Consider the following 24,782-nt stretch of genomic DNA (forward strand, 5'->3'; position numbering starts at 1 on the left):
TTTTCACTCGACAATTTTGCATTAATTATCTACATGTACATTAATGACTTTTTTACACGTACTCGCCAATTGTTATTAGTAAATATAACATTTAACCAAAATCCAGCGGGTCGGCGGGGAGGCTAACGGCGTCAAACATTACGTTTACGGTCAATAACGTAAGTTTGCATCGACCAATTCTGATGAAACTTTGGATATTGCAAGCCATTACGTTAGTTTAAATGTAAAGCAATAATATAGCAATTTAAACCAAGCTTCGGATTACACGGGTCGTAAAATATGGTGAATTTAAGTATTCTTAAAACAATAAGGTGCCCCTTTCGCCAAATATGATTACGTCAACTCTTGATTGACGAGTATCTTTTGATATATAGTGTGATTACTTATTATTAACGTTAAATGTTCTAGATTTCTTTTATCAAAAGCTTTTTATTGTTGTAAACCACAATTGCTAAAGTTATCCTTACTTGTATATACCATGTGTATGTAGCGTGTTTCAATAATCATTCATTTCTTGTTTTCTTTGTTATCTTCCTTGTTCACAAATTCATGTGTATGCATTCGGTACGTTGTAAGAGTGGTCTAACTGTCTAACTTTCTGTCCGGAGATCAAAACCTGTCCCAATACGTTTTCCGTCACTATTTAATGAACAACATTCAAACTTCGGGAATCGTTCCTCAGGGTACGAAGTTTAGCATGTGCTAATTTGTTATCCAACTTAAAGGTTATGTCCCTTGTTCAACTTAAACTTTGTGCATAAATCCTATTAATATACCTTATTAGCAAAGTAACTTTTCCTGAACCCAATGGTCCACAGGTTTTATATTTGGTATGCAACACCATAATCGCCTTGAAGGAATTCGGCTTTGGAATACTTCATACAATCAATTTGTGACTCGATTCGTAGTTTTAAAGCCTTTGTCAATTACAACACCGCACGCATAAACTAGTTGATGCATAAAGTTTGCTGTGTATTACCATTCTCTATCAACCCTATCGTCCAACCTCATTTTAACATTACCATTGGCCTCATTTGTATCATATTTTTATCATCAAGATAGTTCAATAATAGTGTTGTCAGAAGTCTGACGTAATTCTCGTAACGCCATTTATCGAATTACACAATCATTATTGATACAATAATGATAACGGTCGATACGCGACGCCATGCAGATTCCAGAACTACCCCTTTAACATAAAATACGTGACGTCACAATAACCACTTACTCTTACGTCAGAAATGTGAATTCAACATGAAAAAGTTAAAATACATAATTATGAATTAATTATGTCAGGATGACTCAATAACTGTGACGTCAGACATGTGAGGACACGAGGGCTCTTTAACAATGACGTCAGTAAAAGCGGTGACGGCGCAATCTTTCGCATGAGACTTGGTCGGCTTTGGAATGTTCCTCTCGTCCATCCGGTACGCGCGTCTCGCCAACAAACATAGTAGAAACGTCTCAATGATCAGCGCAAAATGGTTGAGGGCTGAAAAAGAAAACAAGCCGGGAAAGGTCAAGGTGTCATACCCAAAGCTCAAAGGATAACGTTTACCAAATAAGATATCGCCGTCCGGATAATTAAGTCTTAAATCTTGCTTTCAACTGAAATAATATTTGTTATCGTCTTTAATTGTCTCTGTTTCTCTTTCTCATTCATTAATTAAATAATTGATAACATTGACAAAGTCATTACAAATCATGCTTCATGGACGAGTGGTCAACTAGTCAAGTGTGTATTTTCGAAAGTGTTGACAAGCATGTATTTATACTCGCTGTAAAGGATTTGACAACTCAAAATTAATATTTTGAAAACACCGGTAACTTTTGTTTTTGCACATATGAATATAAATAAAAAACATCACAATAAGCCAAACACGTAAAATTAAAAGGACGACACTATGCAGACGAGCTTTCCGCCTTGATAACAATATGTCCCAATCTAGGGAGCGTTTTTAAGATCTCTCAAAGGACACCAACAGGTGGGTCTTTCATATGAAACTGGTGGTCCGTCAGAATCCACACTCAAAATAGCGATCTGCTAAAAAAGTATCGCGCCTCTTGCCGAGAAACGGATTCTTAGAATGCAGCAGTAACAAGTATTAAGCTTCCTCTGCAAGTACACTCGTTCAAAACAACCAAACTATATACCGTTTGCTCTGGGTATTGGTCCCCGGCTCTGAATGCAACCCGGTATGCCATTGGCGGCCAGGCTGGAAAACAGGAGGCCCTGCATGTTGCTGAGCACGAGCACAAGTTGGATGGAGAGGAACTTGTTCATGATACGGTACTGCTGAAGGTGCGGCGCGGACGCCCGATGGACGACGAAGGTCCCATACAGGGAGAACAGCGTAGAGACGGATGTGAGGACCATGATGTAGATGTAGCTGGTGTCCGCTGAGATCTGCAAGATCGATGAGATGGTTAAAGTACCCGAAACATATTCTATTATTTAGCGTACTGACATATTATGTTGCTAGCAAAAAGACACGAAATCAAAGATATTGATATTTTCAGTGATATGTGTAACTTTTTCCACTATGTATATTTCCAGATGCGTGCGAAGATAACATCATCACTTGCAGAATGTAAAAGTGAGAATTTTGCGATTGATACGAATCAAACTCTGGTTGTTAGTGACATTAATTTCTTATTGTACCTTAACAAATGGAAGAGACACAAAATGTGAAGAATATTTCAAGAAAAAAACAGGGTTTTCCCATCTTCAAAGAATAAGACCACATTTCAAATTATTGTGGATTAAAAATCGACATATCGACACGGGTCGTAAAAGGCATTGATTTGAGCACTTCAGATCTTTTAATAAATATGTACATTTGTACTTAAAAATTTCAACCTCGGCCGAAATCTTAATAAGTTTTACTATTGAATATTTCCTGTATAATTTCAATTTAAATAACATTCTTTTCTGACTATAGTTGTTATATCAACTTTAAAATGAGACTAAAGCAGAAATTTAGAATAAACACGACTATCAGGCCCGTACCCAGGCCATGGGCCCAGGGGCCCGGGCCCCCCAGCTGGCTGTCGAACTATGATTTTTTTAGTAATCGGCCCACTGCAATTTTTTCTCTCGTGCAAGGGCCCACAGTACACTTTCCCTCAAAACAAAAGAGCAGCTATGTTTTATTGTCCCTGATAAACAAGGGGATTAACGCTCGCCAATCGAGATAAGCCTCCAGGCAATGTTTTTTAATCGCCTTGTACACACATCCCCGATCAGTCCCCCATTGTGATCATGAATGCTTCATCTATCGATGGTTGATGTCATGTATTTTGATACGTGCAGCGAATGGAAGCAAATGCTACAGGAGTTCGTAGACTATGGTCTGATAATTGCCGACTTAAGTTTTTTTCCTTCTTTGAGAAGGCCCTAGACGTATTTTTCCCTTCTTAAAGTTTGATTATTTTTTTTGAAACCTTTTATTGGGAATTTTTAGGTCCCAATATATACTTTTTGCATTGAGAATAGGGCCCTGAATTTGAACCGGAACAAAAACACTGACAAAGGTATTAAAACTGAGTATATATAATTTTTGAAAGGAAATCACTAAAAAAGACTACGATGAGATAGTTAACATGCTTGATTAAAAGAAAAACAGATTCATAAATTTGCCGAGCAACAGATAAGAATTTTGCAGAATTCAGTATTTAAAATAATTGAGTACCCAGAATTGAGTAATATCAACCTATTATTGGCTCATTGGTAAAAAAATGAAAATTGAAACAACAAATCGATCTCATTATATAAGTTAACCTGATCCAGTGTAGAAAAATATTGTATAATTAAATTATCTCTTTCCTTGAATTTGTTTGAAAACAGTAAAATATGTTAAATTGATTCTTTAAGACTTTCATTATATCCCCCCAAAATTAGGGGTTTCGCGCATTTTTTTTCCTAAAAAATGGCAAGGTCTTTCCCAAAAAATCAGATTAAAAAAAACCTGTGACGTTATTGATTTGTGAAAAAATGGTGGAAGCAATACGAGAGTTTATGTGGATAATAGTCAGTTTAAACCTGTAAGTTTCGGAAATCTAAAGCTTTTGATCTTGTTGTGAATTCGCACCAATGTTTAAAGCTTAAGACTTCCGAAATGTGCTGATTTACTTGTTATATTCCATTAATTCATATCACAAAATACGTTTTTTATAAGCATAAAAATTCACCATGCAAAGTGCCAAATTAAAAAAAGTATATATATAGGGAGGGGGGACCCCTCCCAAACCCTCCCCGGTTGGGCCCCCCCAGCAAAAAAATCCTGGGTACGGCCCTGACTATTGTCAAGCAATATGGTCCCCTACCGGTGAAACTCCACCATTGTCAGATTTTTTTTATGTTTTTATTTGTTGCCATAGCAACCAGAATTTTAGACGTAGTAACAAAATGAAATGACGTGCATAATCTCCATATAGCAATCTATCAATGTTTCAAGTTTCATGAAAGAATATTTTAAACTTTTAAAGTTATCGCAGGATCCAGAAAATGTGACGGACAGACTGACGGACCGACGGACACACAGAGCGCAAACCGGTAGGGGACAATAAAAAGCCTTGTGAAGGACAGATACAACTGTTTGCTGCGGCCTTAAATCTTACAAAGTTTCGCTAATTATCATCTCCGTGAAAATTTATTAAAATCGCAGTTTACCTAAGACTCAAGATTTTGATAGCAACTTTATAATTATAATGTATTTATTACATTCTATAAAGAAATGATATATAAGTAATTGGTTTGGGGTGGTGCTGGCGCTTCAATATTTATTTGTCCCAATATTAATCTATTAACAAATACATGCATTACATGGCATAAACAATGCTATTTACAAAATTAAAAACTTTTTAAAGTCATTCAGATATGGTAGATGTCTAAAGAACTATATGTCAATATCTCTATATGGTTAGGTAATGTGTCGTAGGGTACAAAACAAACAAACATTAATCGCATAAAATATATACTAAATTTTATTTATTTTAATCTGAGGGTTTCAATATACATTCACAAGTCAAAGGGAAGCAAACCAAACAGTTAAACCTCATGCATGATTTACTAACATTAGAGTTATCTAACCATGGTTCGTGATCCACGTGCACGAAAATTTCAAGAGTCACTATTGATTTAAGTATTTCTTATGTTTTGGAGGAAATAATATATTTTCTCAGGTAAACAATAACTTTTATTTTATAACAATTAAATTACATACTATTGTGACATGTGTGTACTATTTTGTATTTTTCGCAGTCGTTATTAATAATGCGTTTATTGTATTTAATTGTTCATAGACGACTCGCCGTACCTACTCTACGTGTATGTTTATTTACAATCGCTTTTTAAACATATTCATTCTTGTTCGTGTGTATATTGATTTTATAATTGTTTCAAAGAAATCCCTATCCATAACATCGGAGAATGATCAAATATTAATAAAATATACAAACATTTCATATGCATTCATAAAATAAAATCGCACGAAATCGCAGAACACGAACCCCGAAAATGGCGCCTAACGTGGGGCGCCATTGCCGCCGGGTGGTGAAAAGTGTGCAGCTAGTCCGGGACTCGAACCCGGTACACCTCGCTTACAGGGCGAGTGCACTCCCGAATGAGCTTACCGGGCCGCCACACATCTTTCCACCAATCCCGCTTAAGTTCGTTACCGTGGCATTTGGCTATCCCGGCGACAAATGCCCTCATGCATATATGGCTATTAAACGATATGGCTAATTAGCCATCTTACCAGGCGTACGACAATATGGCTGTATGGCTACATAAACTAGTATATATGCATGGCGATATGACAATATGGCCGATGACTGTAGCGCTATTTGGCTGTAAACATGTATGGCTATGCGGCTATATTGGCTTTTGGCGCTGTGAGTAGATGGCTAGATGGCTAGATTGTTAAAGAGCTACATGACTATACGACCACAGGGCTACGTACCAGTCCCGACACGAACTTTCCGTCCGTCCAGAGGACGAGGGCGATGAAGAGCAGGATGGGTCGCACGTAGACCACCTGCAGAGTGAGGTACTTGAAGACGAGCAGCGAATTACTGCAACCAACATATGGCAACCATGAGTGAAATGGAAATTTAACTGCACCACCAACATATATATATGCCATAAGCGTTGGGCCGATTGTCCGTGGGAACGATTGTCCGGAACGTAACTCAACCCGAGGGATGAAAATGTGTTTAAAGGGACTGTCAACCACGACGACGAAGAAAAGAATAGTTGTAAAATACCGTATTTTTAACAATTATAATTTTATATTGGTTTTTATTGATTTAAATTTCACGACTGGTATATTACATTTCTTGAAAAAAGTTATTCAGTTTACATATTTTCAGTATATTTGGTAATAAATTTTACTAAGTATGTCTACCAGGTAACTACCAGTTAACTATAAATAACGCCAGTAGATTGATACGTGGTAAACCCAGGAATGCAAATTGTGCATACATAGTGAATTGTATATATTTTATATATAAATAATCAATCTACTTGCGTTATTTTTAGTATGTAAATCGTTATGTCACCTATTTTCGCTATGTACTTTCGACTTCAAATCGCAAAATTGTATTACCAAATATACTGAAAATATGAACTTTTTCGGCGTAAGCTGTATTAAGCCAGCTTTTCACCTTACCTGACCTTTGTAAGTGTCCAATAAAATTCCAATAAAATTTCCCGCGGCTAGGTACGAATGAATACACTTCATTTATTCCATTGGCTGATTTGAGTATACCACCAGAACATTGGAAACATATCCGCGTCTTTGTAACACTGTTTTACTGCATGAAACAATTTTATTTCTAATGAAAAGACTTAATAGATAGAACAGTTTACACTCAATTCTCGACATCAATACAGTTTGTGCGTGCACCTTTTATTTTCAGAGAATTACCAGCGCAACGCGTTTATACTTAAAGGCTATGTTCACATATTTAGTACTTACTTCCATATTCTTGTCAACATGTTAACATGTAAAAGTATAAAGAGCAGTGGAAGCGAGGCCTCACTTTAATACATTGCATTTCAACCCGCGAGGTATCGGGTCAATTCTCGGCCAGTGTATGAATGTCAGAGTTTATATACAGGTCATCACCGGAGTTCGCGGCCAGTAAAATAATAGTTATATAATAAATACGCTATCCGTGAACTAGGTGACCTGGAATTTTCTTTTGACCAGAAATATGTAGATTCTTAATGTCTTTTCAACAATACAATGATAAATATTATTTTTGATTTATTTAACAATAATTATTCCACCATATTGACCAATGTATTAAGCATGAGCGCGATGATTATCGATACTGTTAATAATCGAATCAAATAGCAATGTCCGACAAACCACTAAAACAGGTTTGTTCGAAGAACGCGCCTATAAATACGGATACTTCTCGTGTTGCCGGTTGACTCGTATGTTTTAATTTCACTTCCATTCTTCTTTTGGTTGTCTGTTTTGTATCTATAGGTTTATGACCAGCAATATGTAATAATGTAAAATAAGCCGCGAAAACTCCGCGTAACATCCCGTACTGCGTGTGATGCAGCTAAGAACTGCACAGAAAAAAGACATTCGCTATCCTTGATCTCAATCATTGAACTATCAACGCCGTATATCTTTTTTAAAGATATTTCTTGTTTCATGTAATGTAATATACCAGCCGTGATATTTTAATCAATATAATCTAAGACTTGTAAAAAATACGGTATTTTAGAACTTTCATTTTTTTTGTCATTCGTGGTTGACAGTCCCTTTAAAGCTACACACCTTGAAATGAAGTACATGTTAATCAATACATATAGATGCAATTTGAAAGTGTGCAAAATTGTAATAAAATCTATAGCCTAGTTAGCAAGTAATCTATTAATTTTTCTTAAATGTTAAAACCGGAAGTAGGATTTCTATACGTATACGAACATTTCGACAAACGCGATTATTTTTAAGTCTAAGCGCAAAAAAGACGGATTTCTACCTTGTAACCACCATATATATTCAAATTGAGATAGATAAAATAAAATGTATAGCCTAGTTAGCAAGTCATTTATTATTTTTCAAACGGTACCGCTTTTAAACCGAAAGTAGGATTTATAGACGTATACGTCCATTTCGACAAATGCGATTATTTTTAAGTTTTAAAGCGACGGATTTCTACCTTGTTACCACTAGATATATTTTAATTGGCATAGATACAATATGTTTCTTAGTTATACTTAAAATGGCTATGCCATGTATTGCATTTCAAGGTGTGTGGCTTTAAGTCGTCATCAATAACAATGGTCGGACGGACTATTTTACTATATTTATAATGCCTAATAACAGAATAAATAAAGTGCTGTAAACAAAACAACACAGAAAGTTTATAAAGCGTTTGGTAATTTCCACGATAGTCATTCAATTTGAAGTAAACTATGTTGTCAACAATACAAACTTGACCAATGTAAACACCAATAGATACGTAAATAATATTAAATGCCACGGACAAGAATGCACAAGAAACATCATTACACATACTAATTCTAAATAAGTGCAAGTCTACCACAATTTCTGTTTAGAATGTTAGATAAATGATTGGAAAACCCACGCTCGAATATCAGGGGCTTCTGTAATGTGACGTATGTCCATTAAGGTAAGATATGAAAATCTGCTTGATAACAGAACAGACAGTTTATTAAGACTTATACATAAGAACATCGTCTTTAATGCATATAATTATAAATAAAGTAATGTCACGTATCCTTATACTATAGTAACCAAATCAATATAATGATGTATATATGTTAGTAAGTTAAATGACATTTCAGAACTAAATTCAATGAAATGACATTTCTAAACAAAATAAGAACAGTGATAAACAACGATTTTGACAAGGAGAAACATAATAATTTTAAAGGCAGTAAGGACAATGTATTACAAATACTATCAGTGACTGCAAAGTGATACATACACTTCTTTGAAGAAAGTCAAACTATAATTCAGTGGTATTATTTAAAATAGCATTTCGTACAGATAATGCTTCCTTAACATATTTACACACGTTTAATATTTCAAATTTACAAGTTGATGTTAATAAACTATGGAACTTAACAACCGATGGATTCACGAAATAAAAACGTTTAATGAATTTTTGCCGTAGAAAACGGTAACATGAACAAACACAAATAAAATGGAATTCATCCTCTATATCCCGTTGATTACAACAAAGGCAATAACGTTCTTCACGGGGGATATTGTTGCGTGAGTATCTTCCTGTCTGAATTCTCAATGGATGGGCGGAAGCCCTTAATTTCACAAAGTATAAACGTAGACTCTTGGGTAATAAATCTAAATAGTTTTCATATTCAAGAGTAGTTTTAAACATTCTATACATATCTAGAGTAGAAACTCTATTCATATCACCAAACCATTCTTGCTTAAAGGTGTCAATAATTCTGCATTTGAATTCACAAACAAAAGCATGACTATCAGTTATATGTGCAGCTTCAAAAACATAGGAAAATCCGTAATCGTTTAACAATTGTTTAACATTTGCAACCCAATTGTTGCATCCCTTATTACAATCATTTAATGCTTGAATATACACAGTTTGTATAATAATATTTTTACTGTTAATAATTTTTAACCAATACTTAACAATGCGTACATATCTATTTACATATAATGGATATCTGCCTAGCTCACCATAAACTGTAGCGTTACATGTGCTTATTTTCACATTTAACAATCTCTTGCAAAATTTTAAATGAATGCGTTCGATCTCTTTTGATTTATTGAAACCCCATATTTCAGAGGCATAACAACAAATAGATCCAACAAAAGAATCAAACAACTGGCAAAATAATTTCGGTTTAAGATCATACTGCTTACATTTATAGAGTAAAATATTCACAGCCTTAAGGGCTTTTCCAACCAAATGTTCTTGATTTAAAGTGAAACTACCAGTGTAATTTAAAACAGTGCCGAGATAATTAAAATTATCTACGATTTCTATATCTTGGCCATTATATGTCCATTTTTCATCATTTCGAATTTTACCCCTTTTACGAAAAACCATTATTTTTGTTTTTGAAGTATTCACATTAAGCCCCCATGTATTACAATAGACATATAGGTTATCAAAGTGGTTCTGTACTTCTTCTGGTGATTTACCGAGAATAGCCATGTCATCCGCAAATAATAATAAAATTAAGGTTATGTCGTCTATATTTAGGCCAGACAATGTGCTATCTTGCAAAAATTGTTCCAAATCTTCTACAAACAGTGAAAAAAGAATCGGGGACATTACCTCCCCTTGTCTTAGACCGACAGCATAACTAAAGTATTCAGAATATGATGTACACGATAACACTATAGCCTGATGGCTATCGCTAGGCATTAAAAGGTGAAATGTTTATCGCGAATACTGTTAAACACGTTACAATCATGTCAAAAGGTTGGCGTACGGAATAGCATTAAGGCCATCGTGATTACACACTAAAATCCGGAGGGCGACAATGCGATAGTGCGATGGCGACAATGCGATGATACGATGTCGACAGTACGATATGATTATTGCATTGTCTCCATCGTACTATCGCGTTGTCGCATTGTCGCCATTGTACTGTCGCATTGTCGCCATCCTACTATTGCGTTGTCGCCATCGTACTATCGCATTGTCGCCATTGTACTATCGCATTGTCGCCATCGTACTATCGCATTATATCCTTCTGGATTTTAAGGTGTAACGACGATGGCACTAACGGTATTCCGTAGTTAAACACGTTACCATCATGTCAAAAAGTTGACTAACGTCACACTTGAGTATGCAATAGCGTGCACGGCGGTTACATGCGAGAGCATACAACTGTCAGATAAAAATACGTATGTACTAAGGCATATGGAAACCTCGACAGTAGATTGTAATGTAGATTTGATGCTAACTGCCAGTGAATGAAAACACAAACTTCATTTGGGTCCTACGCCGAAAGCTATACACAAGGCTAAAATAAGTTTATTTGTTTCCACTAACATGTCTAAAAAGAATAGAAAGGTTGTCTTAACCAAGAACACTTCTATAAATATTCTTGTTTTACCGTCTTATTGGTAATTCCCAAATATACGGTACATATATGGACTGGTTCAGTAATATTTGACTGAACTTCATATCAATAACAAATTTCAACTAATTCAGCGGCTATTAACTGTATTAAATGCTTTTCAATAGAATGTAACGTATTATTGGTGACAACAAATAGCCTCTATATAATTACCTAATACAGCGACAATGCCCCAACCTACAGCGTAAAGGACCCGACTTAAAGCGTCAAGGTCCCATCTTACAGCGTTAAGGCCAAAACTTACAGCGACAATGCCCCAACCTACAGCGTAAAGGACCCGACTTAAAGCATCAAGGTACCATCTTACAGCGTCAAGGCCAAAACTTACAGCGACAATGCCCCAACCTACAGCGTAAAGGACCCGATTTAAAGCGTCAAGGTACCATCTTACAACGTCAATGCCGAACTAACAGCGTCAAAGCCTCAACTTACAGTGTGGAGGCCCCAACTTACAGCGTCAATGCAGAGCTTTCAATGTCAAATCCACAACTTACAGAGTCGATGCCTCAACTTACAGCGTAATTTTCGAACTTACAGCGTCAAAGCCTCAACTTACAGCGTCGAAACCCCAACTTACAGGGTCATTACAAAGTCAAGTCCCCAACTTACAGGGTCATATCAGCATCAAGACTTCAACTTACAACATCGAAGTCTCAACTTACAGCGTCGAAGCCCCAACTTGCAGTGTCATTATTACGTCGAGGCCCTAACATACAGCGTCAATGCCGAACTTACAGCGTCGAAGCCTCAACTTACATTGTTGAGGCCTCAACATACAGGGTCATTACAGCGTCAGATCTCCAACTTACAATGTCAAGGCTCCAACTTACAGCGTCATTACAGCGTCAAGGCTCAATCTTACAGCATTATTACAGGTTATTACAGGTTCAAGGCCCACACTTTCATTGTCAAATCCCCAACGTACAACTTACAGCGTCAAATCTTCAGCTTACAGCGTCATAACAGCGTAAAAGCTCCAACTTACAGCGTCATTACAGCGTCAAGGCTCCCACTTACAGCGTCATTACAGCGTCAAGGCTCCAACTTACAGCGTCATTACAGCGTTAAGGCTCCAACTTACAGCGTCATTACAGCGTCAAGGCTCCAACTTACAGCGTCATTACATCGTCAAGGCTCCAACTTACAGCGTCATTACAGCGTAAAATCTCCAACTAACTACGTCATTACAGCGTAAAGGCCCACACGTTCATCGTCTAATCCCCGACGTACAACTTACAGCGTCAATATCCTGGGTTTGAGTACGCAACAGCAGCAGCAACAGCACGGTGGCACGGAGGTCTGGATCTTGTCGCCCTGGAAATACTCCACCATCTTGTTTTCGTCGCCGAAGTAACCGATGACGATGTTGAAGAACGTGTAGTAACAGACCGTCAGATAACTAAAGAAATAAGCGTGATGTTTTTTGGTAAAATGACCGATGAAGAGTTGACGCACGTGTACAACATAGAAATACAGAAGTTATGTGATATCTGGAATTGTTATATGCTGTACGTTTTGAAAATGTTAGCAGATTAGGTAAAATGCAGCTAAACTAGGGTTTCTTTTGTTACATATGTCCAAAAAAGCTGAAGATTGTTACTTATGTATATTATAGATGATCCAAAAACAAGGGTATCGCATCTCAACGTTTAAACGGAAATTTAAGCGTTAAGCGGAAAATCCGAAACGTTTTGACGATATGTGTGTTCTCTATCCGTGGTATAGATTTTCATAACATACCATTCTTCAAGAGGAGCTTGAAAGACGCTTTAGTCCGTGGTTTGTTGTAAGTTGGCTCAACAATTGCTTTTGCTACATTTCTGAAACCTTACTCTTTACGACTTTTTGTGATTAAACCTTAAAACAATTGTTAAAAAATATGTATCTTGTAGCGATGAAAAATTTCATATGTTTCTTGCCATTGACAAAATACAGCAACATCATGACTATAATAAGTTGAAATGAAACGTACAACGACCTATTATTTACATGTATCTGTTCAGTTCCACACGGATAAAAATGGAAACGTTGAACCATTGGCCGCCATTTGAAAAACGTGTTGCCACGGCAATAAACATTTGTTAAGCATTAAATAAGGACAAAGTAATTATGTACAGTATAACACAAAATAAGATAATGAGACAAATAGCAGATTTATAATTAGCTCATTGCATGGAAATAATTTGTACTTTCAGTATCACAAGCGACGCTTTTACAAGGATATGGTTTAAAGTTTAGTTAACGTTCACAAACGATGTAAACATGAGACCCGTACCGCCTAACAAAGCGTGTACTTGTTTACTATTTTACAAAAATGTACAGGCGACTCTCAGGTTTCAAATTAAAAATGCAAGTAATCCACAGGGTGTACAGGCATTGTGTTACATACCGACTGATAACTGATGATGTTACATGATATTTTTCATTTCGCGCCAGCGTTATTCGACCCGGTTATACATCTCTATAATTATGAAAATAATTAAATCCCCTTAAATAGACGATTCAGTTTCTTTCATTTGACGAGTCAGAATGACAATACGACAATCTCCTGATCCATATTATACATATTCTATACAGTTATGATTTCAGACTTCTATTAAGAAGTTTTCTATTTATCTAACTGTGGTAGGCCAAGGCAACTATTTGATTTGGAGTTCGGTCTAGGTACTTTGACTCGAATAAGAACTGACGAGGTTTTGGAAATATAATATTACTTTGCAGTCATTGTGTATGTGGTGAATTTCTGAACTTTTAAACGATCCTAGTGCTCTTTGTAATGTTAGAATAATATTAAATTATCGCTTACCAAGATGCGACGAAATCCACAAATAAAGTACTCTTGGGCACCATCACAGCCAGAAATGCAGAGATAATTGTTACCTGAAAAAGTATCACGCATTATCATATGTTTGAACATCGCATTAAGTAACAGTTTGGCATGGCTAAGAATTACATTTTAAGCAGTAATGTTTGTTATACGAGTCAAATTACAACTCATCGGATACATTAAAAAATGAATACGTTTTTAAATCTTTCACATTGTAGTGTATGCCAATAATCACACAAGAAATATGGCTTTAGAAGTTATCGCGTCTCATAACTATAACATGCGTACGTAATACAGACCTTTACAGTGATTTTATGGGCATCTAACAGTTTATAGGTGTCTATCGCAACCGTTGTTAATTTTTGGTGTTTTCACTTCATATACACTTATATAATTAATGCAGCATCAACATACTAAAACAATATCCCGGAAAGAGAAAAATAATGCATTTGAATATCAACCGTACTTTCGTTTGACAACTGATCATGCATGTACGATGTGAACCTAAATTTAGTTTAGTGCAGATTCGTTTACACGACACAAAGACACCATTTTGTTTTACGATCATTTCGGCTTACAGGACTGGGTGGATCACGTAACAAAGATATTATAAAATATATTTTTATAAACAACTGGTAGCAAGATGAGTTGCAGATAATTGGTCAGTAACCACATTTTAACTTACTCTTTTGACCTGTTAATTCTTTTCAGCTCAATTCAACAGTGAAAAATGCCCATAATATCACTTTAAATAAACTTTATTCCAGCCTACATTCATGCTGAACAATCCACCATAACAGTTCAGAATTAGACGCAAAGGTTATCAACGAAACACATGTAATTATTGTTCGTTTGTACAGGCGAACAGCACTTTATGCAAACCACATGTACACTGACATATCCAGTACTGTCCCCAATATGTCTCTGTTTAAAATACAAATAACAATGTGTGTACATTGTGTCATAATGTGTCGTGTCTCAACTAACTTGTGTGATTTTGCACTGTGCCGTTGTATTTTACTAAAGATAGGAACAATTGATGTTCTAGGCAATCAAACAATTCAATAATTCATATTTTTACTTATGAATTAGATTAAGAAAACCCATTTTATTAATTAGTAATAGGATTCGAAAATATTGACAATTTTGAAATAATTTCATTCTACCGCGGACTAGTTTAAGTGCATACACATTCATCCGAAATTGACGCGTAGTTATTAGATGCTGACATACAAATCAAACTAAGGCAGTGAGTGGCATCTCTATTAAATACATTTGTCTTCGTACGCCACCTACCGGATGTAGACCAAGTATTGTCGCCACGCGCCTGGACTTTGTACCCCAGCCGTTCACCCGCCGCAGGAATATCAGCTCTTCCGCGTATACACCGAGGCAGACGACAACCATGAAGCAGACGATGACAAACAAAACGATACTGGCCAAATCATCTTGAACCTCTGGAAATGACGGCGATTGAATGGATTGATCAAATTATTGTAGCAGATCGATTAGCAAATATTGGACACTAATAAAGAAACTTACAGATTTAATCGCATACCTATATAAAGAACATCTGTGCTCGGATATGCGTTGGAACAAGAAGAATTCGCCATAATTGTCCGACGTCCTGGACCCTCACAAAGAAACCTGCAAAAGTTGAAACGTTTCAGAAAACAAACAAACTTCGGCGAAATCGATGTTGCCGTTTGAGAGATTATGGGACCTTTTGTAATGGTTCAAGCAACTGGCGGATGTTGCAATATCGTTTTGCAAAAGTGATGTGAAATTATTCGTATTATATACAGTTTCAAAGAGTCTATTATATTCGCATTGATTTTTTTCCATAGTAGATAATATTTAAATTGCTACATTGCCGTATTGCTTGATGAAATGCATCTTCATATTGGTTTGATTACATATTAGGTTTAAGCTTAATTCAAGTGTCTTATTATTAGAGCGTATATCATTTGTACGCGTATTTAATAGAAAAGTGCACCTTCATTCGTCAAAATATACACACACTGTCTTTAAAAACACAACTACGCATACGAAATTTAAGGAACTTGACTTATGTGGAAATGTAGTAAATTTCAAGGGGTAAATCTACAGTCTTGTCCCAATACGCATAAAAGCTATGTACATTCCCTATTTTAAAGTGAATACTTATCTTTGCATTTCTGAATAACAATATCAACAACATACACAACAGTTGCACCGACCATCGGGCTTGAAGAATATTTGTACTAAAACAATATGAGTACACCCCTTTAACTTAATAGGTAGTAATGCTAGCTATAATAGAAATAAAAATAAAATTTATACATTTTTAATCACGTATTAACGACTGTGTAAGATGCGCACGACTTACTTATCCACTTATCTTATAAAATTCCACATACGAAACTACCAACTAACTTACAGGTACGCGACGAATAGAATTATTCTCACCGTCACTGCGTTCGGACTGAACAGGCTAATCTAGGACGACACTTTACGAACATGCATTAAACCCACTTTTCACGGAGCGCTACTCATTTATTTTAAAATGTACTGCAGTATGCACGTGCACAGCTGTTGCTGTATTGGCAATCCCGGTAACTTCTACGAAATGTCAATGATGTTGTTTCAAACGCAGCACATCAACACCTCACTTACCACTAAGGTCTTGTTAAACATCGCATCAAAATATTGATAAACAAAAATCTCACATCGAAAGAAAAACGTGTTACTCATAATTCACAACATTTCATTCAAAACATTCATATGTAAAGCACAAAATGCCGCGTTTAGTGTTTGATATAATGTACCTCATATTCAACACAAGACTTTGTAAGCACCAGCTGCAAAACAGTACAGGTTTATCCATACAGGTTTATCCATGCATAGCTTCGCACAAATCTGATCTCTCGACACAAACTTGCATTTAATAAATCACGTCAAAATTTCAACGACGACCCTATGGGTGTTCTTATGCATCACATCCATTTATGAATGTACAACATATCGTATCTCATTATTCACTCCAATAGCCAAGCACTAACCCAGATGCATAATGTCCATAGATAATTACACTAACATGTGTACGGCCGTTAATCACGCGCGCCACCTCTTTTTTGAGATGCATTTATGAATGAACTAATGCTACTTTCGAGGTGGCTCTCAAGCCCGGAAGTTTTGAAATTTAACGGATGAATTTAAAAAGTAATTAGGATTTATGTTTAAAAAAACAGCATATTTCGCATTATTTAAAAAATCGGCCAATGCAGTGCAATTCAGCGATTATAAATTCATCCAAAGATGTACAGAAACAAACAAGCACAACCCATTTGGAAACATGGGGACCTTTATAAGTTGTGGCATGGATTAATTCGTAAAAGCAAATCGATGTCTTTTGTCTGTGTGACGAACAAATTCCCAGCCAACTAAATCGCTTATTTTATAAAACGATTGCTTTGAACCTATACAAGTTAATGCGTGCACAAAAACATCGGCTTCTATCCGATCTAATAGATAAATTTGCATTTTTCAAAAAGAGATGAAGCCAATGCCAATGAAGTGTCGCTCAGATAAGGAGGTGGCGCCATTGCATATTTATAGCTATTTTAAAGTGAAATATTTTATGTTATGGTTTATATTATTTTAACAAGACTTACATTGTTTTTTGTAAGTTGACTACTTCAGCACATTTGAGTCGCGTGCGTCTTTTGTTAGAAAAGGTAGTTTTCTCATAATGTCTTGATGGATTAAAACGTTTGTCTTTGTTAGGTAACAACATTTGTTTATGCATTATACAAAACGTTAACGGAAAATGACCGGCTATTTTCATTAGCTCACCTGATTGCTCAGGTGAGCTTTTGTGACCGGTCGTTGTCCGTCGTCTGTCCGTCCGTCCACATTTATTCGTATACACTCTAGAGGCCACATTTATTTCCGATCTTCATGAAACTTGGTCAGAAGCTTTGTCCCAATGAAATCTAGGTCGAGTTCGAAACTGGATCGTGCCGGGTAAATCTAGGTCACTAGGTAAAAAAAAAGAAAAAACTTGTAAACACTGTAGAAGTCACATTTCATGCCCAATCTACACGTAACTTTGTCAAAATGTTTGTCTTTGTGATATGTTGGTTGAGTTCAAAAATGGTCCAGATCGGTGAAAAAAATGACCGCCAGTGGGCGGGGCATTTGTCTGTATACGTTTATAGTGAAAACATGTGAACACTCTAGAAGTCACATTTTTGGTCCAATCTTTATGAAATTTTGCCAGAACTTTTGTTTCCTAGATACATGAGTTAAGTTTGAAAATGGTTTCGGTCCTTTGAAAAACATGGTTGCCAGGGGGACGGGGCAGTTTTCCTTATATTTATATAGTAAAAAAAGGCTTGTAAACAATCATGAATTAAGGTCATGTAACATGCGAGACAACTCTTCTAAATATTGCATATAAGTTTAACAGTAGTTATTCCCCTTTGACTATTAATTTTTTCATAATGATACAGTGTGTTATTTGTTATTCGAGGTTCGATGTTTTTTTAGCTTACCTGATTGCTCAGGTGAGCTTTTGTGACCGGTCTTTGTCCGTCCGTCGTCCACATTTGGTTTGTAAACACTCTAGAGGCCACATTTATTATCCGATCTTCATGAAACTTGGTCAGAAGTTTTGTCTTAATAAAATCTCGGTCGAGTTCGAAACTGGGTCGTGCCGGGTCAAAAACTAGGTCACTAGGTCAAAATAAAAAAAAGAAAAAACTTGTAAACACTGTAGAAGTCACATGTTATGCCCAATCTTCATGTCTTAATGATATGTTGGTTGAGTTCAAAAGTGGTTCCGGTCCGTTGAAAAACATGGCCGCCAGTGGGCGGGGAAGTTTTCCGTATTTGGCTATAGAGAAACCACGTAAACACTCTAGAAGTCACAATGTTTGCCAAATCATCATGAAAGTTGGTAAAAAACATCGGCTTTATTGATATCTCGGACGAGTTCGAAAATGGTCCAGATCGGTGAAAAACATGGCCGCCAGTGGGCGGGGCATTTTTCTCTATATGTATATAGTGAAAACATTTGAACACTCTAGAAGTAATATTTTTGGCCCAATTTTCATGAAATTTGGTCAGAACATTTGTTTCCTTGATATGAGAGTTGAGTTCGAAAATGGTTCCGGTCAGTTGAATAACATTACTGTCGGGGGGGGGGGGTAGTTTTATATATTAATTTAGCAAAAAAAAAGCTTGTGAACAGAATGACAAAATGCAACTGGATTCGTTAAAAGACAGTAAATGCAACGAGATTATACTACTAACCGATCTCCTGCTCGGTTAATAACTTTAATATTCAATTAAATTCGACTTTCTCGCTTTATGTCTGTGTTTTGCTGTCATATTTTGTCGATCGAAGGCTCGGTTCTAAAACGCCATATCATTGACCAACACAATGAGAACAACCAACAAGATGACTGGTTATAAAATTAAAATGGTGTACATGTGTAGATGAAACACTGAGTGACATATAGCGAGAAAGTCAAATTTAATTGAATATTAAAGTTATTAGCCGAGCAGGAGATCGGTTAGTTGTGTAATCACGTTGCTTTAAATGTCTTTTAACAAATCCAGTTGCATTTTGTCGGCAACTGCATGGGAACATGTGTGTTTTCGATGAAAAAGGTCACGTCCAGTGTTCCACAATCTTTCAGCAATAGGCATATAGTGCGTTTCATACATTGTGTATATATAATACCTATACGAGGGTTATTTTTTCAAACTATGAATTTTTGTCAATATTCGTTGTTGAAAAGTCACACCATACACAATAGGTGTACATTTAACAATCTGGAACCCCTGGAGTAAGCTCGTGGGGGGGGGGGGGGTAGGGTTCCGGGGGGGGGGGGGGCAAATTTATGATACTGCTGCCTGCGATTTGGCATCTATAGACGAATGCTTGCCTCACAATTGAATTAAACACCTCAAAACAGATCCGACAAAAATGCAGAACCATGTGTTATTGTTTGCAAAAATGAACCTCAAAAGCCTCTGCCTTTTCTGACATTATTGAATTTATATGGACAGTATACATCATGGTTTATTAAAAATTAAAATACATTTATATTTTATAATTCATATGAGATACTTAGAGAATGGCATTTTGATACATTGTTTTAAATATCCAAACTCTTTACATGTTATTATTCTTGAAAATACATTTCAAGTGTTTTGTGACATAGATACAGGTATGCCTAAAATTAACCAAATACTGAGAAGTTCAAACAAGATTTTCATCATAACCCCGAGCCTTTTCAGTATTTTATAGAGCGGATATACGTTGCATCAAAAAACAACGCTAGTGCTATCAAGATTTGGATTGTCTCGCACGTTTGAAGGATCATAGTGTCGTATGATAAGATTCCTAAAACGTTACCATAACTGTTCAAAATTTGTCTTAAAATAATTCTTAATGCAATAAAGCCTTGAACGTTTGATTCAAAAAGGATATGTTTGAATTAGTAGCTTACATAATACTAAAAAAAACAAAGTTTACTCAAAGGCATGTTTTACACTTTTAAACTATTATTCTAGTTTTATCTTTTTATGATATTGATAGGCTATGGATAGGTGTTCACTACTAAATCCCAAAAATATTATTAAGTTAGAAACTAAAGTTAAAAATTGTACTGAAAATGGTTACATTCCACGAGTAAAAGGCCGGAAAAGAAGGTGCAAAAACAGTCGATTTTGATTTGTGTCAAGTTTTGTTCTTGATTTGTTCATGAAATATCTTTTTTATTGCATAAATCGATTCCGCTTAGAATTGACTTTAAGAAAAAGTATGGTTATGGGGGTCTTTATGAACAAAATGTTGCATTTATTTTCGCTTAAAGTTGTCGCTTTTACATTGAATTACATCGGGTAAATATTTATTATATTGTGACCTAAAATAGCGCAAGTATGATCATTTATATTACTGGTAAACCTGCTGATCTAAGAAAAGTGTGAGTAGGTTAACACTAGCTACGGGTGAAAGCTGATCAATATGTGCTAAAATATTTTTGAAACCGGATGAAAAAGCTTGACTCGCCATTCCGCAATAAACCACTGCTAGTAGGGCGCTAACACTTTCCAGCTCGGGCATTTAAGACGGTTGGAAGGCTATCCCGCTATTTCATTCTTTTCTGATTTTGATTGACGAAAATATGTCAACGAAAATGTTTTTCGCTTTAAACCATTAGTTTTATTTCTATTTTTTGGAATATAACACAGTGGCGAATTTTGTTTCTCAAAATTACCATGCTGCCAAACTGTAAACAAATACTTTATGGCAGTTCTATGCCACCATACATATTCGTTTGTTGCATATTAAACACAACTATACAATATAGAATTACGAGGAGCACAATTAACACAGAAAGCTAAGGTTTATTCATATACACGAAGCCATACTACTGCCCTGCACAGATGGAAACGTATTTGCTAAATCTTTTCAATTATCCCTATGTACATAACATATCATAGCATAATGTAGCCATACCGTGTTAAACAGGTGTTATTGTAGGATCATTAGTTGCCGCCAGACCTTCACTTCTGCTTCGGAAAGTAAACATCGAGCACTCGGGAAGACACTGTCTGCCTAACTGAAGAAACAACAATGAGCGCAACTACCCAATAACTACTGAAGCGTAACTAATAAAACATATCACAGAAAATCATAAACACAAATGTTAAAGTACGAACACACAAATATTGGCTAGTATATATCAGAAAACTTACTCCTATAAATATGAGGTCGATTTACCTCATATCGTTTAACGTTATTTTGCAATAGCATCGTTCCGACATGAATTCATGTCGGAAGCTTTAACGGCATCAAATTCATATAACAGCACAGAATAATCATGCAATAAATTATTAAACATAAAATATAAACATTATTTTACTAATTGCATTAGAAAAATGTTTATACGAACTTACAAGTAATGATAGTCCAGACCTTAAAACACTACCACTGTTCAAATTCCATATTGTTGCCATATAGCACTGTGTAAATTGAAAGTTGCATAATGTTACCTCATTGGTCGGTTATAAATACATTGTTTCTCTATATATAGTATTCGATTAAGACGAAAATAATAATTTACGTGGAATGTCATATTAGTTTTCCATTAAAACTTTGATCTTGCCGTGTGTGTTTATGGACGTTATTAATTATGTTATACTTATTTTTGTATTTCATTAAGAATTAGAACGTGTAGCCCTTTTTGTTAACTGTTTTTAGCAAACGATTCGCGGCTTAATAAGACACGGAAAATAGTTAAAGCGACACTTTCATTTAAAGGTTTAATGTGAACAATATATAATGAAACCTTTTTTGGTATTAATATATTTTATTGACATGTTAAATTCGATACTTGAAAAGGTGTTTAGTCTTTAAAAAGATGTCGCTGATATTGTTAATTTCAATAACTGTTAATATTCTTAATGTTGTATAAGAAATTGAATAGTTTCACTGAGTTGTATTCCCGCCTAAAATCCGATATCGTAAAACGCGCAACGGTTAAGAATAAGGTCTGAATAAGTTTAGGTATTCAGATCCGAATATCAGCAGCTGTGCCAGCTGGGAAGCCCCGTTTTGGCTTTAACAACCGCAAGCGAAACAACATACTTTTTTAAGTCTTGCACTAAGACTCCATGATCACAAGTATAGGTCCCTGCTGTGGCGTATGACACAATAGTGTTATTTAGTATTGGTCGGCACAGTGTCTGATCATAAAGAGATAATAAGTTTGTGCTGGACACAGGGGCACTAAAACCACAGATCTATCAATAAACAAGATTATTGAGATATATTTTATTGAACACCGCGATACAAATGCTCAAACCACGGACTCTAGATTACACGGATAAGAAACATGACAACATTCTCAGAATCATCACTGCTATATGTGTAATCACCTAACAATTCGTCTAAAAATAATTTATATATTTGAGTTGAAGACGATGTACTGTTGTATAAGTCTGAATAAACTATCTGTCTGCCTGTCTAAATCTAAGCCGTCATCGTCCCAGTGAAAAAAATCTGATTTTGAATAGTTGGACATGATGCCCTGATGTCAAAATACGAAATGACCCGCGTAACACCGACCGTGATTTTCAAGAATCTTTAATAAATTGATAATTTAAGGTAAATAACATTTCATATAATTATACATAATTCCCTCGTTGATAATTAACAGCAAACGATGAATGTTTTTGACACCCATCTTATTTCAAGTATGCATGCAAAGCCGAATAAAATCGAGAGGGTCCGCTATATACGCTGTTTCATCATAAATTTATCACCCTGTCTGTGTTATAAACAAGAGCTGAAATCGTTAATTTATTAAGATTTATTTATAATAAGCTTTAAGCGGGGTAGCTTACGTCTAATTATTTGGACTACAGAAAACTAAGAGTAACTTTTATAGATTGATAAAACAAATATGTACATACCAAGTTTTTATTCCGTTATATGTCATCGAACAAAGTATGTAACATAACTTTAAATTTGATAAACTTAACAGGTGACATTTTTATACACAAGCGGTGTTTATGTGAATGGCAGATATAGCGTCTGGTCGACAGATGACCTTTTAAACTTAACCGTCCGTGACCTGTAGATTAAGTGTGTAAAACAGGCCGCTGTAAGAAAGACCAGCAGCTCGTCCAACGGTTTCGTCAATCTCCGCACAGAGTTGTCGTTCCATGCTCTCACATACATTCAGCTAAACTGGTTCCAGTCTAATCTCTGCGCGGAGCTTGCGGTTTCGTATCCTCTGAAGTAAGAATACATAATTAATCACATGCATTTTAGTTTGATCTACCCTTCATCTCTCTTTAAAATGTTTGTGATGTTTTTCTTATATCCATCCAAAGAAATGTCTCATTTGAGTATATAAAACAGATTGCTTTATTTGTTTTTCATTTTAAAGCGTGATTTTACGATTTTCATATGTATTAAATTGTAATATATTGATAAAAATATGTAACAAAAACACAAAATAGGCAAGAAAAATTATACAAAGAAGAGAAATTTCATAAAATGAAGAACAGACAAATTAGCGCCCCGAGCCGATTATTACGAAGATTTTTCGTACATATTTTCCTACGATAACCGAAGCATTCGTCTTTTTTATTAGGATCGGAGTTAGTGTTCGTTTGTCGTATGAATAAATATCGTTGCAGGAAATTAAAATGATCCGTAAAACTAAATTTAGATTCACATCATACATGCATGATATACATGCTGGCGAATTGGGCTGTACAGACATTTTCGATTTCAGAATTAAATATCTGGCTTATTTCGCATTGTTGACACATGTTCTTCTTAACTTTTATTTTAATTAATATATATATATATATATATATATATATATATATATATATATATATATATATATATATATATATATATATATATATATATATATTTATATATAATAAGTTTTTTCACACATTTTATATTAATTCATAAATATTCGAAGAAATCGTATAATCTCGCTTTAAGCTGTTCGCGTTGGTAATTCACTGTTTCAACCAATAGATTTTAATAATCAAATAAAAGTCGCCTTAGCTGAGTGGATATGGTGTGCACTAGCGACCGGGATATCATCGTGAGATCGTTTTTAAGATATTCTTTAAAGACTTTAAGCAATATTTCTACCCAGCAAACGAACTCTAAAGAGAAAAATATATGCATAGGCTTTTAATGAAATCGAGCTTAAATAAAGAAAAGAAAATGCATAATGAGTAAACGCATGCTTATTTTCAAGGCACTTAATCACAACCTTTTGATAAACATTTTCAAAC

At 35.4% G+C, this 24,782-nt stretch overlaps 1 protein-coding gene across 5 annotated transcripts; it reads right to left on the reverse strand.

Moving 5' to 3' along the window:
* Positions 1–59: 59 nt before the first annotated feature.
* On the reverse strand, positions 60–23,577 carry LOC127869284 (organic solute transporter subunit alpha-like). Of its 5 annotated transcripts, none has more exons than XM_052411724.1 (9): positions 23,427–23,577; positions 21,469–21,567; positions 15,514–15,602; positions 15,252–15,412; positions 13,935–14,008; positions 12,366–12,527; positions 5,967–6,078; positions 2,158–2,410; positions 60–1,495 (listed from the first exon to the last, which is right to left on the reverse strand). In XM_052411724.1, the coding sequence occupies exons 3-9, from the start codon at positions 15,566–15,568 to the stop codon at positions 1,293–1,295; spliced, it is 1,020 nt and encodes a 339-aa protein (XP_052267684.1). In that variant the 5' UTR covers positions 15,569–15,602; positions 21,469–21,567; positions 23,427–23,577; the 3' UTR covers positions 60–1,292. The 5 variants fall into 5 exon arrangements, with proteins under 5 accessions (XP_052267684.1, XP_052267681.1, XP_052267683.1 ...); XM_052411721.1 differs by having other exon boundaries at positions 21,469–21,571; positions 23,427–23,559; XM_052411723.1 differs by lacking the exon at positions 23,427–23,577 and adding an exon at positions 21,909–22,004 and having other exon boundaries at positions 21,469–21,571.
* Between the last annotated feature and the right edge of the window lie 1,205 nt (positions 23,578–24,782).

Source organism: Dreissena polymorpha, chromosome 2 (assembly GCF_020536995.1).
Source record: "Dreissena polymorpha isolate Duluth1 chromosome 2, UMN_Dpol_1.0, whole genome shotgun sequence".
Classification (NCBI taxonomy): Eukaryota; Metazoa; Mollusca; class Bivalvia; order Myida; family Dreissenidae; genus Dreissena; species Dreissena polymorpha.

What these genes read in the sequence shown, in the direction of transcription:
- LOC127869284 (XM_052411724.1), bottom strand. Translation starts at nt 15,568, where the DNA reads ATGGCGAATTCTTCTTGTTCCAACGCATATCCGAGCACAGATGTTCTT. An exon ending in CACAGATGTTCTTTATATAG is followed by an intron (nt 15,413 to 15,513) that starts GTATGCGATTAA and finishes CGTCATTTCCAG; the next exon opens with AGGTTCAAGATGATTTGGCC. An exon ending in AAACCCAGGATATTGACGCT is followed by an intron (nt 6,079 to 12,365) that starts GTAAGTTGTACG and finishes TGTTGGTTGCAG; the next exon opens with TAATTCGCTGCTCGTCTTCA.